Source organism: Puntigrus tetrazona, chromosome 10 (genome assembly GCF_018831695.1).
Source record: "Puntigrus tetrazona isolate hp1 chromosome 10, ASM1883169v1, whole genome shotgun sequence".
Classification (NCBI taxonomy): domain Eukaryota; kingdom Metazoa; phylum Chordata; class Actinopteri; order Cypriniformes; family Cyprinidae; genus Puntigrus; species Puntigrus tetrazona.
In genome coordinates this window covers 622,856-641,852 of record NC_056708.1, presented here as the reverse complement: position 1 = coordinate 641,852, position 18,997 = coordinate 622,856, and the positions used below count along the sequence as shown (strand labels likewise).

At 41.2% G+C, this 18,997-nt stretch overlaps 2 protein-coding genes across 2 annotated transcripts in view; both read right to left on the bottom strand.

Moving 5' to 3' along the window:
* Window positions 1-4,183, bottom strand: part of tbc1d10ab (TBC1 domain family, member 10Ab) — an 11,969-nt gene extending 7,786 nt beyond the window's left edge. Inside the window, 1 exon segment of the mRNA XM_043249975.1 lies at window positions 3,455-4,183. Coding sequence (XP_043105910.1) covers window positions 3,455-3,612 — 158 coding nt within the window. The 5' untranslated portion in view covers window positions 3,613-4,183.
* Window positions 4,184-7,860: 3,677 nt separating this feature from the next.
* On the bottom strand, window positions 7,861-18,581 carry pptc7b (protein phosphatase targeting COQ7 b). The gene is made up of 6 exons (XM_043249977.1): window positions 18,125-18,581; window positions 15,553-15,732; window positions 13,862-14,060; window positions 11,405-11,528; window positions 10,604-10,733; window positions 7,861-10,507 (listed from the first exon to the last, which is right to left on the bottom strand). The coding sequence occupies exons 1-6, from the start codon at window positions 18,324-18,326 to the stop codon at window positions 10,449-10,451; spliced, it is 894 nt and encodes a 297-aa protein (XP_043105912.1). The 5' UTR covers window positions 18,327-18,581; the 3' UTR covers window positions 7,861-10,448.
* Window positions 18,582-18,997: the final 416 nt, after the last annotated feature.

The following is an 18,997-nucleotide window of genomic DNA, read 5'->3' as shown; positions in this document are numbered from 1 at the left end:
GAGTGGTATTAATGTGGGATGAGCGTTTCTCAGGATGTCTTGGACAGAGCGCGGGAGATCACTGAGACAGTGTGCTTCTGGGAATCCTTCTCATTAAGTCACGCCTCGGCCTGAAAGACTTTTATTAAACGCAGCTGACAAACACACCCTTAAAGTGTGACTGAGTGCATTCATATCAGATTCTTTAAAACAGAAAACCTGATTCATATCAAAGAAGATACAACACACGAAGCACTGAAGAGTATTTTAACAGTGCCTTTCATCATTAAATGGGACGAGATAAGTATTCTAGGGTCTATATAACAAACAGATTAAATCATCATTTCTCAAAGGCACGAGGCTGAACTATTTCTGGGTCTGTTATTTTATTCAAAAGTACACCAGAAAGGTATTTTGGCACATTTTTTGTTATTTCTTAGACATAAAATCAATCAAATGGCTACTGCTAATGCTAATATTAAAACAAGAGAAGCATTGCCAGCCGTAAAGTCATGTGGTGTGACCAACATGCAGGAAAACTAAACAGAAAATGATATCACAGAGAGGTCCCTTCGGTTCCGTTGGGTACCGAGCTCTTACTTTTAAGGCTATTAAGAGTATCGAGTACAATAAATCAATCTGTACCCATCTGGGTGAGGGGAGAACTTCTGATCGAGTATATTACACAGAGACAGAGTCAGAACAGAACAGGTACAAGCCCTTCAAACATAAGAACTCCTGGAAGAAGAAGTATTTATTTGACTGATATACATGTTTGTGCTTTTACACAGAGAAGAAAGTACAGAAAAAGGTACCGTTGGGTACGAGTGATCAATTTCTGGTAACGGCACGGTAATAACCTGATAAACAGTGAACAGACTCTACCCTTACAACCGTGTCATTCTGACTTTTAAACAAGATACTTTGATCTTTCCTACGGCAAGACTCAGTTATAAAAACATCACGTGGTGGAACCCTCTAAAGCTTAGAAACTAATCATTCAGAACATGTTTTACATTGAGTGCTTTTTAAATTGTGCTTAAAATGCGTACGCATGGACTTAAAGTAAAAACATATTTTCCGTTATGTGATGGTTACACCAATTGTCAATTTTTTACTTAAATTTAAAAAAAGACTACATTTATAAGAATCCGGCGTAGATTCTGAAATGTTTGAACGCTGAAATGTTGGTTGTGATGATGATGATGATGATGGAGATCCAGAGGAAGGCCGATGCTGTAAGCCCTGCTGACGCGCGCTCGTGAAATGGAAAGCTATATCCTCACACACAGATTACGCATCATCATCAGCGATCAGATTACAGATGATGACGCTGCTTCAGATCTACGGGCCTGCCGTGGTTTAGTCTTCCTGTGTGCACCGCTCCAGAGGATCAGAATACACTGAAAACACACACACAGCTGAACGAAGGCGAACAGACACGGGACGACGGGCTCAGGGAAAGAGGATAAGAAGTGCTCAAAAAGCGTTTCCTTTCGCTCCATGTTCTTCAGACCGGTTAGTAAGAGAGGAAACAGGAAGCACATGACTGCTCTCTGTCCCTGTCAGACGGACTAACTCTGGTTGGCAAAATAAGAACCGAAACCGTCAATGTCACTATATTACCGGGATAGATCGGATATTCTGATCGGATGAGTCACGCACGGAGCGAAAGACCGTCACAGAACCCAGTGGGTTTGAAGGAAAGGTGAAGCGGTGCGTTAAAACGCTCCCCAGAGGCTCAGCGCTTGGCTTCATCTCCATGGCGGTGATAAACAAACGGAGGGAAACAAAAGCCAAAGAGTGAAATGTCCTAAACGAGTCGATGACTCTCCATGGAGAAGTGTGACTGTCCATTGTTCAGAGAAACTGTCCTTACAGCAGGAGCACAGCCCTCTTTCTCCTCTTTAATGTCATTACGGTGTCATGATAATCACTCAAAGACCTCTTTTATACAACACTGGACGCGAAAGAGAGAAGAACATGCACAGAACTTTCCCAAATGAACGCAATCCCTCTCACAGAGCTCATACGGAGCATCAGCAGTTTCAGATGTTAAACAGGAGATGAACAAACGACGCTTACATGTGTTAAAAAGTTTGGGGGCATTTTTTTTTTTTCATGTTTTTTTTTTTAAAGAAGCCTATTCTATTTACCAAGGCTGAATTTATATTTAAATAAAACAATATAAACAGTAATATTTTTAAATATTATTTAACTTCAAAATAACTTGTGTGAATATATTTAAAGATAAGCTTCATTACTCCAGTCTTCAGTGTCACATGATATGCATGTGTTTTTATATATATATATACACACACACACACACACACACACACACACACACACACACACACACATACATACACACACTACGCAAACAAATACTTAAACCGCATCCATCAGTGCTAAACTGTTTTTGACAGCACTAAAAAAAAAACATATCTGAGGGCCTTTATTAAGTAGATGTGTATTCTGATCAAATATTTTTAAAATGTATAAATAGCTAGTATGTCATTGTATTATACCAAATGCCAAAAAATGACGTTCATGAAGACACAAGGATGAGCGGATGAGTCTCTGTGTGGGTCAGCTAACACCCAGAGCTTAAAACACACCGCATTTTAGTTATTTTATCAGCAATTACAAGTCTTTGGCCGCTGACCGCCACACTACTCAGAAGAGCCGAATGAGTCACGGAGCGCTTTCATTTCCAAACTGAACACACTTCAATGAGCAATTCTGAGCGATGAAGAGCGTTCACATGAGTCTAAACGCTCTGTTGTAGAGAGACTAAGAGAGACTCTTCATGAGGACAGACCAGCCTTTCTACCAGGAATTCAACAGAACACGGGGTTTATTAATCAATGAATCCCAAAAAACTATTAGCATTTTTACAAAAACCTAATGTTGAGACACTGGAGTCAAACAGAACAGAAATAAAGTCACATTTTAAACTACACTCACAGAAAACAAGTGCTTTAATGTATTATTTCACTATATTAGTTTTTTTGCAATCAAATAAATGCAGACTCAGTAAGATGAAGACAGCTCTTTCAAAAACATTAAAAAAATAATAATCGTACCGCATATATTTATAGGTCTTTATCTCTTAATTAAAAAAAGAAAAAATGTAAATATTTATAAAAAAGAAAAGAAACCTATATTGATAATGAAACAAATTAAAATAATTGTGTACGTTATTAAAAAAAGTTTAACTTGCTAATTCAGGCATTTATTCTGATTTACTAGAATTTGATTCCACTGCATTTTACTGCAAGCCAGGAATATTATATAACGACATCCTCTGGGTGAGAACCACGACCTGAAGAACCGACTAACAGAACACAGACCTTCACGAGCGAGTCATCACATGATGCAGAGTTTCACTTTTAGGACTATTATTCGTGATCGGTTTTTATAAAGAGCCGCTAATACACTCCCTTGTTTGTAATAGTTGTGTGTTGTCACTTACTCGTCTCCCGGGCTCTGCTGAGCTCCTCCTATGAACCCGTATCTGTCGGTCTGGACGCCGTTGAGCTCCGAGTCGAAGCCCGGAGAAGAGCGCTCTTGCTCGGCCGGACGCTCCGCCGCGCCCCGCTGCACTCCGTTCGCCGCCGGGGCTTTCTCCATGCCGAGCACGAGATTCACTCGCTTGAATAAACGCGTGTTTCGACACACAGACAGTGGGTTTCCTCAAACACGCCGAGCTCGAGCCTCACTAACGGTTTGGATGACCCTGGCAGGTCATGGTGGATGTTTACTAGCTACATTTACCAGCGAGAGTCTGACAGAAGACGCGCTTAGAAACACATGATATAAACGACTGCATGAACTTAGCTTAGCTTAGCCAAGTGATGATAGCCCTCCACCTGGAGGACGGCTAGCGGCTCGCCGGTCATTTCTCGTCGACCGAACTGAAGGAAACTCTTCTCGTCCGTCTTCTGCCAGATTCTGTCAAACAAATCAGAACTGGAAGAGTTCTAAGCTAACGCGCTAACCCGCCGTGAAAAGCGCGGCAGGAACACCCTCCGAGCGAACGAAGAAAACTCAGACTCGCTGTGTTGTGAAGTCAGCACTTCTGTCATGTTTCTGACGCGATCGTTTTTAATCTTATTTCACGTAATCTGTGTTTACGAGCGTTTTGCGTGTGAGACCGAGGAGGCGCGCGCGCGCTAAACACCCCGCCGCGCGCTCGAGGGGGCGTGGCCGGTGACGCGCACAGCGGCGCGTGTCAGATTTTGGTTATTAATTTTTTTTTATCGATCATTATTGATTTATCGAATATAAATACAAGGCAGATATAAAGCGGAACAAAAACAACTAAAATAAAATTAATAAGATAAATAAATAATAAATCATCATAAAACGCGCGTGTTAATTACATCACTCTCAGACAGCAACAATAAACTCTAATATATTTCATCAATAAAACGTTTTTACGTCGTTTTTGGTGCGTAAGAAACAGCAGTTTAATGTTATTCACAGTTTTATCATGTTATGGTGTATACATTTAGCTAATTCAATTAATTTATTCAATAACAATAATACATACATTTTTGTATGTATTTTGGAGATCTTGAGAAATCATCAGTGGAGTTCTAGTTTAACTTCTCAGCATGTGTTCAGGGTTTAATCGTGATGGTGGAGCACCTCAGCCGTCGTAAAGAAGTCTTTCTGTGTGACACTAAACAAGAGAAAGAAAGACTAGCTAACGACTCGACTGAAGATAAGCTCAAATCCAAAGCAATCTTCTGAAAATAGAACAACGTATAAACACACGAATCCAAGGTCTACGGGATTTAGTTTGTTATTGAAACACTGTTTTTCATCATCTGCATTTTTCAGCATCTTCTGACAATAGCCCTTCTTGTTCATTTTCATGCAGCGAGTCAAGATGTAACGCATCTCATCAGATCAGATTTAGATGTCTCCAGACAGAAGAAGGTCCTGGGGGTCAGTGAGGCTGGTGTCGACCACACGGAGGCACCTGAACACTGGCACTACATCGACTTCAGTGTTTAGGATTTCAAGGGAAGTCAGTGTTTTTTGCTCATCTTCAGGTTCAAGCTGCTAAAACGACTCTGTGATGTCACTGGAGGAGGATGATGATGATGATGATGATGATGTCATAGTGCAGCCGTGACGCAAATTAGTCACATCTCAGCAAAGGACATCATTTTAAATATGTTCATTTAGATTTATTTGTAAAAATAATATAAAGATTTAATGTACGTGTTATTTGTAAAAGTAATATGAACATGTTCAGCTGGTTGCAATTGTATTTTCAATAACATTTTAAAAAAGTAAAACTCTTTAAATATTTTTTCACCAGCATTTTACCTGTATTTTAATTTACGCTTTGCATTTTTTTGATAGATGGGTGCTTTTTCACCTAGTATTTTGTCCATATGTAATGAAACTATACCCTTTAAGAGACTTCTAGATCTGAGCAGAACAAACCTCTCCTGTGACCCGTCTACTGAGGACCATTACTTGACCTGAGAATCAAAGATTATAGAGCCATAAAACAATACATAGATAGATAGATAGATAGATAGATGATGGATGGATGGATGGATGGATGGATGGATAGATGACAGATGGGTAAAAAGCATGTCTTTTTATCATTTGAGTCACTTTCATGAGTTGCTAAATACATTTTAAAAATAGCTGAAGTTGTTGCTAGGTGCTTTTTGAAAAGAGAGTTGCTGGAGTCACACTGACACACACTTCTTACAAGATTCCTTTATGACTGTTAGGTTTTTCATCATTTTTCATCATTTGTCTGTTTTTAACTGAAGCATTGAGTCTAAATGAGCTGATGCTGCTTTGCTCTTTTTGTCTTTTGTCTTACACGTGTGTGTGTGTGTGTGTGTGAGCGAGTGTGTGTGTGAGTATGAGAGTGTGTGTATGTAGAGAGTGTGTGTGTGTGTGTGTGTGTGAGTGTATGAGAGTGTGTGTGTGTGTGTGTGAGCGAGTGTGTGTATGTGAGCGAGTGTGTGTGTGTGTGTGTGTGTGTGTGAGTGTGAGCGAGTGTGTGTGTGTGTGTGTGTGTGTGGCGTGTGTGTGTGTATGTGTGTGTGTGTGTGTGTGTGTATGTGAGCGAGTGTGTGTGTGTGTGTGAGTGTGTGTGTGTGTGAGCGAGTGTGTGAGCGAGTGTGAGTGTGTGTGTGTGTGTGAGCGAGTGTGAGTGTGTGAGTGTGTGTGAGCGAGTGTGTGAGTGAGCGAGTGTGTGTGTGTGTGTGTGTGCGGATCAGCTGTGATCAGTGTCTCTCTGTCAGTGAAGGATTATCTCACAGACGGTCTGCTCTTGTAAAACAGCAGAGAAACATTTCCCTCACGTGAGACAGATCATTACTTGCTTTTAAAAAGAAGACATTTAATATTAAATCAGTTAGAAACAAATACTAAAATAGTATAGAAATGTTGTTTTAAACCTACAAATGGATTTGCAAACTTAACACGTTTATGTTTTAAAAAAAAAAAACATTCAATTTCTGAATAATAACAAAATGAAGTGATAAGACGAACGGAGGCATGTATTTGTTATAGTGGAGGTCCATCACACGTTAAGGCTGTTTTTGGTGGCATCCATGCATTTCCACAGTGCTTGTGTTTCTCAGAGACATCCAGAGACTCGAGTACTTCATGACGGTTAGAGTCCCCCGGAACAGCTTTTAAGGTTCAGTTAAACGAGCAACACGTGCTCACCTCAGAGAACTCAAACTCATGATGGTTTGTTATAAATAGTAGTGTTTGTGGCAGATCTTTCCCAGTCGAGCGTTACGAGGCCGTGTTCAAGTAAGGTTAGTTTCTTTAGACCGCACTGCTCTTCGGTTCTGCTTTTTACGGATCAGTTAAGACTACACTGTTTTTAGGGCGAAATATTTTAGGCTCAAACTTTCCAGTTCCTTTTTTCTGTTGGACGTTTTGAAAATCAGATTAAAAAGAGAGATTTATTGACAACAGCACATGGAAAGCGAACATTTAAGCTAATAAATGAGACTATTTTATGCACACGAGCTCATTTCAGACGTGACGCCTGCTCCAGGTCTCAGGACAGATATGACCGGGTCATGAGATCTTCATGTGATCTAACAGCTTTCTTCTGGTCTGAAGACGTCTGGGCGTCCAGTTATGAGCTTTTGGTTCCATTGTTTGATAGAGGTTTCCAGAGTTTGTGGTTGTCTTTGACATATCTGTCATTTAATGATGTGCCAAATGTTCTCTATAGTTGAAAGACATCCTCATACCATCAGAGATGTTCTGAACCGAAAACGCACCGAAGATCTCCTCCTCTTTAGCTCAGAGGACATAGTGTCCGTGATTTACAAGAAGAATGTCAGATCTGGACTCGTCAGACCATAGACTTTATCGCTTTATCGTCTCGGAGGACTGTGTTTACAGACAGAGGTTTCTGACAGAATCATGAGACGAGTGTCTGAGGACCTGAAGATCACGAGCTTCAAAGATATTCTCTTATATCTTCATGAAATTACAGATGAACTCAGGGATCAAACACCTGAAGAAGCTCATCTCAACTTTTTGGTCTTTAATCATAGTAGTGGAGTTGATTGTCATGAAATCCGGGAGTTTTTAAAACACAATGATCTTAAATTGTGTTTCAAAAATGAACAAAGGTCTTATGAGCTTGCAATGAGGACGAGTAATTAATGATTCGTTTTGGGGAGAACTATCCCTTTAAATACACTCATTATTTAAAAAGGAAAAAAGCAACACTATTTAATAGCTTGTGGGTAAATTTCTCCAATAACTCTTATATCCGTTACAGTAAAATCTACGCAAGCTGAACCACATCCTAACAGAAGGATCATGAGGATAAGCTTGTAGGGACACATTGACGGCTCAGAGTCGTGGTTTAGTATAAATACTATATTTTTTTATTTAAATATTTTACAACTTGGAAAACATATTTACAGGAACTTTTCTTGCATTGTTACACTGTACACACAAAAAGTGTATTCTCATTCGCACATCGTCTGCTTCAGAGACTGAGACTCATCTGGACCGCAGAAGCACCATAGAAACCACCAGAAGAGAGAAGGACAGACCACACCGGAATCAGGACACTGCTGCAAGCCACACAAAGGCCTCTGGATGGACACTATGAGATTTTAAGGCGCAAATGGCATGTGGATTTGTCCTGGTTCGGTCGCTATCAGCCCGACGTTCCCGTTTTGAAATGACGACCGCACCAGAACCGGCGAAAGCGCATCTTCTGGACGAGCCACGAGCAGGGAATTCGGAAAAGGGTGTGCCGTGCGGCAAACATAGTGATGAAACTCCAGACACAAAGGTTCAGTCACAACACGGCCTCATGCAGCGACACGAACGAGCGAGGAGACGTGACATCCTCAGGCCGCCAGAGACAGAAGAGTCGCTTTGAACTAACCGCACGTCATTTAACTAGTAAAACAATTCATCTGACGAGTTTGTTCGTTCAAAACGTCAATATCCGGTCTTACAGCACATAGACTGCAATACCAAGACACCTTGGAGTAGATGACGATATAAACAGAAGACAAGCTAGATCACGTGGGGAAAAAGTGATCAGGATTGAACAATATGCAAAAGTTACAATTAAATGCATTTCTAATAATATTTAGAGGTTTGTTTTTTTTAATTGTGGCTAATACCACGTCCATTTTAGGCATTTCTGATCCAAAAAAATGGTCTGACTAAAAAAACACTAATTGCAGTTCTCCCCTCTGCCTCTGGAGGCGCCCATATCACATCACCTTCGAATAAAATAAAAGACTACTAGATCACACAGTTTGTAACGGACAGGTACACAACAGAATAAACATCACACGTGACTGACTGTTCAGATGATCTCGTTTATCTAGAAAGTAAAGCAGATTTGGGAAATCATTGCGCTCTTGTAGGCGACGCGTGAGAACACCTCGGTCACGCTGGTCCTATGGCTTTCCTGCTTTGGTTTGCTTTATCGTGTACACACAGACCGATTTTAACATGACCTCGACCCACAAGACATTGCATGTAGTGAGAGAGCAGAGGACCGGCTGTGTGTTCAGGGATCATGCGTTCCAGCTTTAGTTTCATACCTGACTGAGGTTTGCCGTCCTAGACATGCACAAGATTTCAGACACTGAAGAAACAGAACGACATTTTGAAAAACCGTATTGCTTTGTTTTCTCAGTCTAAACAATTATAGTTGATGCGTCTCATAGAATCAGTGATCCGGATCCGCCTTCGTGAAGTGAAATGGCCAATAGCTCACCCATTTTTTATTGTACAGTTAAAAACAGTCATATAAATAATGTAGTCACTCACACATTTATAATTTACGAAATTAAAGCAGCACATGAATGTGAGAAAGTTCTCTAGAACCCATCTAGAGCGACACAGGAAAAAAAACAAGAAGCATCAGATACCCTTCAATCGATTAAAAAAATAACCCGAGCCTCGCTAGGGAGCACAGAAAACACCGGCCGATCCGGCCTTCCCCGACTTCGGCATTCTGTTGAATCTTGTCCACTAAAAGCTAAGTATTTATAAAAATAAAACATGTATTTATATACCTGACCTTTCAATTCATGAAAAGCATTGCCAGATGCGAGCCATTTGTGCGTGTAGACTTTAAACCTCAAGGGTCGTATATATACATCCAACACGCATTCACAGTCAACATCCATCATCAACCCCGTGAGTGTGTGTGTGTGTGTGTGTGAGCGCGCAGACCTCAGTCAGGTCAGACACCAGGGAAATATACTTAGTCTTTACGAAGTGTACAAAGGTCCTAGATCATGTCATTTTCACTAACTTTATTGCGAACAATGGGTTTGATCTCTTGAACTCACTGTAATCTCTAAACCTAAATATGCCACTACTCTGAGTAACGTCTGCAGTCTTTTATAACCAAACTCAACCCTTCTCCTTCCCGCCTCTGAACTTGCAATCCGTCATCCAGGACCTCGAAGCGACGGTGTAGATGAAGGCTGTCTAACTAGAAGTAGATATACCGGCCGAACAGAATTAGCCGGCACGTCCTAAAGCACTTGCGTTTCCCAACAGGTTTAAATCTAGCCAAGCCTCCTTAACTTTAACCTACCTTCCCGTTTCAGGTTAACAAAAACACAGAGGCACTCCAAAGAGATGCTAAACTTCTCTCTCAACACACAGACGACCAAGCATTTAATTTACACAAGCCACCCGCTTCTCCCATTAGAAAACACTTTCTGTGGGTAACGCGTGGCTCAATGACTCAAATTACGACACGGCTTGAAGATTCCCAAAATCCTTTTGGACACAACTGAGGTCATTCTTTTCGGACTGTCTGTACCGCTCATGCTATCCTCCTCCCCGCGCCGACTGGAGATCTACTCGAGAAACGGAAGAATGGAAAGGGATGCTGGGAGAAGTGAGATGGGAGCAGTGCAATAGAGCAGGGGTGGAAGACACGGGAGTAAGAGACGAGCGAGCTCTCAGTCGGTGTACTCCGCCACGATGGACAGAAGCACCGTGATGTCGTCAGGCTTCCCCCCTGGAATCAAAACACACCGAGAACAAGGTCAGTCCCGCCGGCCGCGAATCACAGAGGTTTTGGGACGAAAGAGGAAATGAGAAAGAACTCACTCACCTCTTACATTCAAGCCGTTATCACAGGCAAACTGGGCGAAAGGGGACATGTAGTTGGGGTCGTAGGCCAGCTCGTGGGCCTGCTCAGCGATGCTGCGGGCCGTCTGCTGAATGCTGTCATAGTTGGTGTTCTGAGGCAAAGTAAAAGATTAGAGAGGAACAAAATATGCAGAAAGTACCCACCGATATATCGGCTGCTATATGGAGATTTTGAGATTATCTGTATAGGAAGACACCCTGAAGAAGGTGGAAATCCTGCTACTAATCAAGTATATCGTGTTAAACTGACATATCAGCCATTTTGATTCTAGGTTCATCGGTGTACACCGATTATATAGCCAGGAATAAAAGACAAAAAAACTAATTTGATCATTAAAACCTTGTAATGACAAAAAAAATACTTGAATCTGTGAAGGAGTGGGGAAGAGAGAAAGAAAAACAACATAAAAAGGCATAAAATAATGTCTTCAGGATTACTGACAATTAGGTTTTCTTCTGTGATTTCTTCACCTTCAAAAATGACACGAAATGCATCCTATTTTGCTCGAGTTTGAGAAAACAGGGACTATTTGTTTTGGAATCAGCATCTAAATTATTAAACATGTATTGTAGCTGAATGCTGATTTCATCCATCATTTTTAACACTGGTCAGCTCAGGTCCAATTTTGACTTATTTGCAAACATAATCATAACATATGTATATATCAGCCCCTCTAATGTCTATAATATTGGTATAAGGCAAAAACAAATCGGTTGGCTGTCACCCAAGTGTTTTAACAGCTAAAGCATGTGCTGTCTGTACCTTGAGTTTCTTGAGCTCTTGCAGGATCATGTAGTCAGGCATGTTGTCAAAGAGGCCGTCAGTAGCGGTCAAAATGATGTCCCCTAACTGGACATCAAAGGAAGAGCTATCTGCCGCCTCAGGACTGCAAGAGATGAACAAAAAGATACTTCTGTACAGTTAAACCAAACACGGCACATGCTAACGCTCTACAAGACCAGTCTTTTTGATTACTATGCCTCCTACATACACACACCGATGCCAAGTCTTGAGCACTTGTGAAAAATAAATGAAAAACAAACCAAAAACAATGTGTTACGCGTAAAGCACTTGCAGTTCTCAGATCGATGTCTACGGGCAACAATCCAGTCATTTTGTGAAAATGCTAATAGAAAAACAACAAACCGATCCACTAAATTAGACTGAGACACTTGATCGGGGTTGAAACTTAAGCGGTAGCACAAGAGGGTAACAGGGCAGAGATCAGCTTGACCTAAACAGAGGGTAATGGACACTTGGGTTTAAGAGAACGTGTCCAGACCCAACACGACCTCTGGACCAAATCCAGTCAGTCAAGTTGTTTTCTTGGAAACCAGACAGGCCTCTTCAAGCTCCAAATCCCCCAAGTTTTAGTTTAATCTGTCTTAGGGCACTGGGTAAAGTATTGGTGCTGTTATTATAGGTCATATTTAAGTAAGCAAAAAAAGCAGGACATTTGCTTATCTGTTCAAAACTTGCTGCTATTATGTGTTTTCCAGAGCTCTACGGTAGTCTATCATATTTGTAGGGCTTCACCCAATTAAAGACTTTTTTATTAGACTAATAGTCATTCATTTAAGCCATTACTCTAATTACTTATACATACACACACACACACACATATATATATATGGGGGACTACTGGCTCCCCTTCAGACATGGATTAGATGAGAGTATTAACTTTTGATTGAAACTAGTTTGCTTAGAAGCAGACATGTCAAGCTTTTGTCTGTGAGGCAAGCGGTCTACAGTGTGGGTCCACAGTCCAGCCATTTTCTAAAACAACACTTAAGTGGTGCTTCTTGCATCATAACTTGTTTCTCAGCTGGATGTAAACATCTGCCAAATGACTAAACGAATGTTCATTTCAGAGGAACTGCAACACCCACAAACTAAATTTTACTGAAGCACCTGAGAGGCTTCAAAAGTAAACTGTACTTGTAAATGGATCTTTTAGTGCCGGCGAGGCGCTCTTAGAACCCAACACTCAGGTCAAGCTCAGGTCAGGTTCTGCTGCACACGAGGAACGTTAGAGGAGTTTTTAGTGGAGGTCTACTTAACCACATGAACTAAAGGTCTCGCGTAAATTTAGCAGGACATGTGGAGCTTAAAATAATCACGCCCTCTACTGGAGGAAAAAAAATGTAAACAAGTGTTGAGCACAATGCTGATTGGCTGAGGGCAATGGGTTTGCTTCGCCACCCTCTCTCTTTGATTGGAGGTTGTGTGTGTGTGTGTGTTTGGATGTGTGCCCCGGGCAGGACCGTGCAGCCAGGAACTAGAATCACATGGCCTTGACATTAAAGAACTGGGCCAACACTCTCTCAGTGCTTTAGGAGGAACTCTCCGGCTCTTCAGGAGAATCTCAGCTAATTACTGTTAAGACTGATGAAACTAACGAGTGGGAAATCATCTGATACCACGAGAAAGAAAAAAGGAAATAATGCAAGTTTAGTGCTTTTAGAAATTCAGATTTGTCTTTTTCTATTTTAAAAGCACACATTTGAAGATAAGTATTAACATTCTCCGTAAATATATGAGGAGATAATTTAAAAAAAAAGACAACACAAAAGTGTGTTTTTTTTATTGTGCATATCAGATAATCAAAACTGCAGCTGGGTTATTCCGATTAGTAAAAAAAAAAAAAGCTAAGACAATAAAAAAAACATGATTTTTGCAAATGCAATAAAAAAACAGTTGTCCATTTTTGCAAATAAACTCATGTTTATGCATGATAATTATTTAAATATGCATTTCATTATTTTCTTGATTTAAGTCATGTCGTTTTACAATCTGTACTTGCATGCTGGTTTCACATTAAGTGTTTTACATTCGCTTAACATTTTACCAAAACGGCGTAAACAGTAATAATTATGTTAAACGCCCAAATGAAGATATGATTTTACTGTTTAATAACCCACCCAAAAATAATAAAATGTTTATATTAGATGCTATATTAAATATTAGCATGTTTTTTTTAATTTTTATAAATAAAACTAAAAATTATTATTATGTTTTTTTTTTAAATAAACTACTTGCAACAGCATAGCTGCGATTTTATATATTAATTGCATATTTAATGTTTTTTTTTTTATTAACAGATCCAGTAGAGACAGAAGGTAAGAGAATGATGGGATATATATGATAAATGAATCACGAGGTCACAGTGGAGCTCCTTCGGTCGGTGTATCTTACACTATCCCTGGATGTTTGACCCACCTGTCACTCAGCACCACGCCCTCTGACCCCGGCGGGGCGATGGACAGCTGGAAGGGAGTGTTGAAGTAGTGCTGCTGCTCGTCTGACCGATGGACCACCTCTCCACCCCGAACCACCAGGAAGCCCGAGTCTCCCAGATTACAGGTGTGTATCCTGTGACTCCGGCGGTCCAGCACCACTATACAAGCTGTGCTGCTCCCTAGAAGAGACGAGAAAGTCAAGAAATACATCTAAGCTATAATACAGAAGCTCTACAGGCCAATGGCCTTTTCACGTGATCTACATACAGCACGTCCTCAGCAAGCGTGATGCATTGCTCGGGTTATACAAGAAGCGGTCTACAACGCAAGCAGCATGACGTCTATGCAGGGAGAAACTGTAGCACGTAAAGTATGTGAGGGGACATCACAAAAAAAAACACCATGTGGTAAACATCTGCAAGCATAACTGACAGCAGTTAAAGTTAATTTATTGAAGCCTTTGCATAATCACCCAATTAGTCTACTTACTAGAACTACTAGGAGAAGCACCTGAATATTTTCATATACAAGTCGCTCGCTCTTAAAAGTGGTTCATGTTCTCAGAGTCATGTAACAGTTCTGGAAGGAATTATGCAGAAATACTTGAAGATAGACTTCGCTCGGGATGTTTAGGGATGTTTAGAATAAGGTTCAGTTAACATTAATACTAACTTTTACAGATATTTAGTCAATCTAGACCGATGTTGATACACAAACATACCCTTGTTTATACAAAAAAACCATCTTTCCTTTTCTCCATCCCTGACCAAAGCCTTGTGAGTTCAGGCGACCTTGTTCTAGAGCGGTCACCCACAGACCTTTGTCGTTCCACATGCCTTCCCAAAATAAAAGCAGGTCACTTTTTAAAGAGCTCAGCCAGACGAAGAACACAGAGTGACATTTGTGACGGCCCGTGATGTCGGGTTTCAGCAGAAAGAAGACGTGCTTCGTAACCCAACGCCTTGAGAGGTCAAACACTCACCTGGATCATGTGTTCATCTGAAGTCACCTCAGTAAACACTTCTTCTGTTTTAAAAAGCTAAATGGGAGTTTGATTGTTGCCTATGTAGAGCACTCAAAACCAGTCACTCGTGTGTTCTCTTTAAATTAAAAATGAAGTTAAAATAACATTTATAAAATAAAAGAAAAATGTAAAATAAAAATTAAATGTTTGCATTAAAATAAAATAATTAGTAAAATAAAATAAGCCAATTAAGATGCACTAAAATGCAGTCAACTGATACATGTATAAAAAAAAGGAATTAATTTATAACAATGCTAAAAAAAAAAAAAGCACTGTGACATGACAAGTTTTGCTGCTCATAAGAGTCGAGCATGAATTGTTGAATCCACTGGAAATAAAGCTGGACGAGAATCAATACTGTACATCACGACAAGCTCTGAGTCATCCTGCAGATCTCATCTGTTTATCCTACAAAAGCAGCAGTGACTCACCGTGTGTGTGTGTGTGTGTGTGTGTGTGTGTGTGTGTGTGTGTGTACCTGTACTGAAACCTGAATACACACATACTTACAGAATTACAGTTTTTTCAGAAAATCTAAAAAAATGCCAGTAGTTTCCTGTAAGTTTAGTAGAAAACATGTCTGGAGAGTCCCTACAAGTGTGTGTGTGTGTGTGTGTGTGTGTGTGTGTGTGTGAGCAGGATCTTACCCAGCAGCGGTACTTTGTTCTGCAGGAGCTCGTAGTACCCGGAGGTCAGGATGCCCACGGGGCTGCTGGGAGTGAAGCGTCCCTCCTTCACCAGCCGCTCACACGTCTTCATCAGGGTGGCAGAGAACTGAGACGGGTCCACGCCGTAATCCCTCCAGCCCCCGACGCCGTCCGCAACCCCTGACACACACACACACAACGCTTTAACACCTCACAGAAGAAAAGGAAGGAAGAGACGCCTCTAGTCCTGACGTCTCGACTGAAGACACATTGTGATGATAACACAGCGCTTCTGACGACTTCCTGTCATTAAGAGGAGAAATCTAACATCCTGTACGAGCTAATTACTACTAGTCTTTACAAAAATCAGACAAACAACAAAAAAAAAAAAAAACTAAACTATAAACGAGTGTGTGAACTAATATATATATGAGCATGTTAATACATTTAAATATATAAAAGATTTTCTTAAATATAAACATGCATATAATACATATATACAGTATACTTCTCCCTACACTAATACTGTGACATCTCAGTCCGACTGAGACACACACACACACACACACACACAGAATTAAGAGATTGCTTGGGCTCAAAAGGAATGAGGGGTGACTTAGAGTTAAACACGATTTAGATCAGAACAAATCAAGCAACTATTAACATTTCAGGGGAGCTCCACAAACAACACGTTCTTCACCCGGCGGGGTTCTAGGAGGAGAACATACACAGATACCTGATCAGAGTCAACATTCAGTCGTGTTACATGACGAGATGGGTCGGCTTTTAATAAAGCAGCTCACGTCATGTGACTCCCTCAAAACAATGAAATTTAATGAAATATATATATATATAAACACTAAACATTTCTTGAAAATGGCATGTTTGCAAAACATAAAATAATGGATGGGAGTAGAATATTTAAGAACTTGCTGTGTTTCAATTATTTTTTTAATTGTAAAAATGAATTTTAACCCATTCTATTTAATTAAACTGTGCATCACTACCATTTTTAATATATGTTTTGTAGATCACAAAAAAAAAATCATAACTATTGAATTTATAACAAATATTTAAAAAGACGTACATTTTACATATTTGTTCAAAAACATTGCTAATATTTACAACTTATCGTTTATGTTCAAATGTCATGCATTCAAACAATTTAATAATAATAATAATCTGGAGAAGGAGCTGCTCTGCATCTATTCATTTAAATCACAGCCATAACTTTATGAATGTGTGACATCTAGCTCTAATTTGATATAAGACTAATGAGAGACATCATCATCATCATCATCATCCCCGTCTGAACACGATTAAAACTAGCTGTCGCAAAAAAGGCCACTATAAATAATAAACCTGAAACCTCCAAGCAAGCAGTTCTTCAGTCTTTTAGGATATATTTGTTCACACTGCAGTTAAACAGGAGATCAAAGCCGGTCGTGACTGTGCCGGGGACTCGTCAGTAATCTCTGGATTAAGGCCGGTGTCCGTCTGTGAGCGAGCTGATAGCGTGCTTTAAGAGGTTCACAGCCTCCTGAGACTTCAGCATGAACCCCGAGAAAACACTCCACTAATAAGGGCACTAAATAAACCCTTCCTGTTTTTAGGATCAGCTCGTTAGGCTAATTGAAGTGGAAAGTGAAGATCATTCTCTGACCTTTAAAGACTTGTGATAGTAACTAAAGGAGTTCACTAGACTCAAACACTTCCTCGCTGAACTACACATCTCACAGGTCATCTATTCTGATCTCAGAAAGGGGAGTCTTCTCTCCATCTATCCATTCAACCACCCAGCGATGCACAGGAACAGTGGCCCCCAACCACGCTCCGGGGCCTCAGTCTCCTTAAAGCACACACACACACACCTGATTCATGGGTGCGAAACACAAAAGGAGAGACGCAAAACACACTACTAACTTTGCACGAGCACCACGGAAACCGTGAGCTCTGAACACCGTCCTGCCGCTCACGTGCCCGGAACAACAACCGGCGAGCGCGTGCATGCGACAGGAACTCCTGCGTTTTGTGAACTTCAACGTAATTGTGAGGTTTCTCTAGCGTCGAGTCTCGTGTAAGGTCACGGGAACGTTCCTGTGGGTCAGCGGAGGCGCCTGCGTGCGTCGCGCGATTAAACAACATGGCCGCCTCCATGCTCAACCATTCTGACCTTTACAAAGAGCTCCCTCAACATACACCGCCTTCTCTAAACCGACCGGGTCACTTTAATAAGTCGCTTTAATAGAGCCTAAGCACGCGACCGGAGAAACCTACGCGCGCCGGACTTCAGCGTCGTGTTATTTATATCCGCGTTTCCGTGACGGAAACGTTTCGCGGGGAAACCGTGCTAGTTCCCGCCGCTAGTCGCGCTTCGGGGGTTCAGCCCGGCGTCTTTCTGGGTGAAAGGTCAACTCGTGCTACCCAAGCTCGTTTTGCGTTACTCTTAGATTTTATATGAGGTACGGCGTCTCTAACCGTCCGCTGTATATCTACGGAGCGCTGGAGAGTCCCTCAGGTGAGGGCTGGACGTTAACCCGCGAAGGTCGTTTCAAGAATCCGCGGCGCTCACCCAGGACGTCCGCGGACTTGTGCCGGGCGATGAAGCAGGCGTCGTCTCCGTAGCACATGCCCTTCTTCAGGATCCCTTTGCGAAAGTCCTTCCCGAAGCCGCAGCTGGCCGTGATCAGGCGGTAATCTCTGCCGTCCGTCTGCGACAGTCCGCCCAGGACAGCCCTGGCCACGATCCTGCCGTAGGAGAGTACCGATAACATCCCCCGCGGTGTTCGGTGAGCGTGCGTCTCTAGGATCCGCGCACCGACATTCGGCTCCGCAGTGGAAGCGAGCCGCTTTAAAAGTGATCCAAGCGCCTTTCTTCTTCAGATACACGGCTCCTTTATGTCTTGGACAAAGTTTCTCCAGCGCGCTCCATCCTATCCGACATCCTCGAGTGCGCGCTCGCTCGCTCCGGAGACGAGCACGCACGGGCTCTGAGGCCACGTGACCGGCGGCGGTGACGTCAGAGCGCAGCGGAAGAACATGCGCTGAAACTAATTGTTCTCTTACGTAAAACACTACGTCGTTCTGTGTTGATGTGGAGCTTATGAAGTGGTTCGACTCGAGTGCGTTATGAAGAGTTCATTTGTAAAAACGGATGAGTCCTAGTTCTCAAAAATAAGAAAAATAGAGTTTTTTTTAGTAGTTTAGCTAAAAAAACAAGAACTAAAAAAAGACTAAAGCATGATTTTGGAAAGTGTAAAAAAAAAAAAAATTAAACAAGAAAAAACTTAATTGGATTATTGTCACACTATATCTAAAGATATGTTGTGGTTGAATGTGGTTTAATGAATTTTAAAAAATATTACATTCAGAAAAATACTATATTTATATGTATATATATGTATATGTAGTCCATTACACATTTTAATTAGTATAATCTGACTAT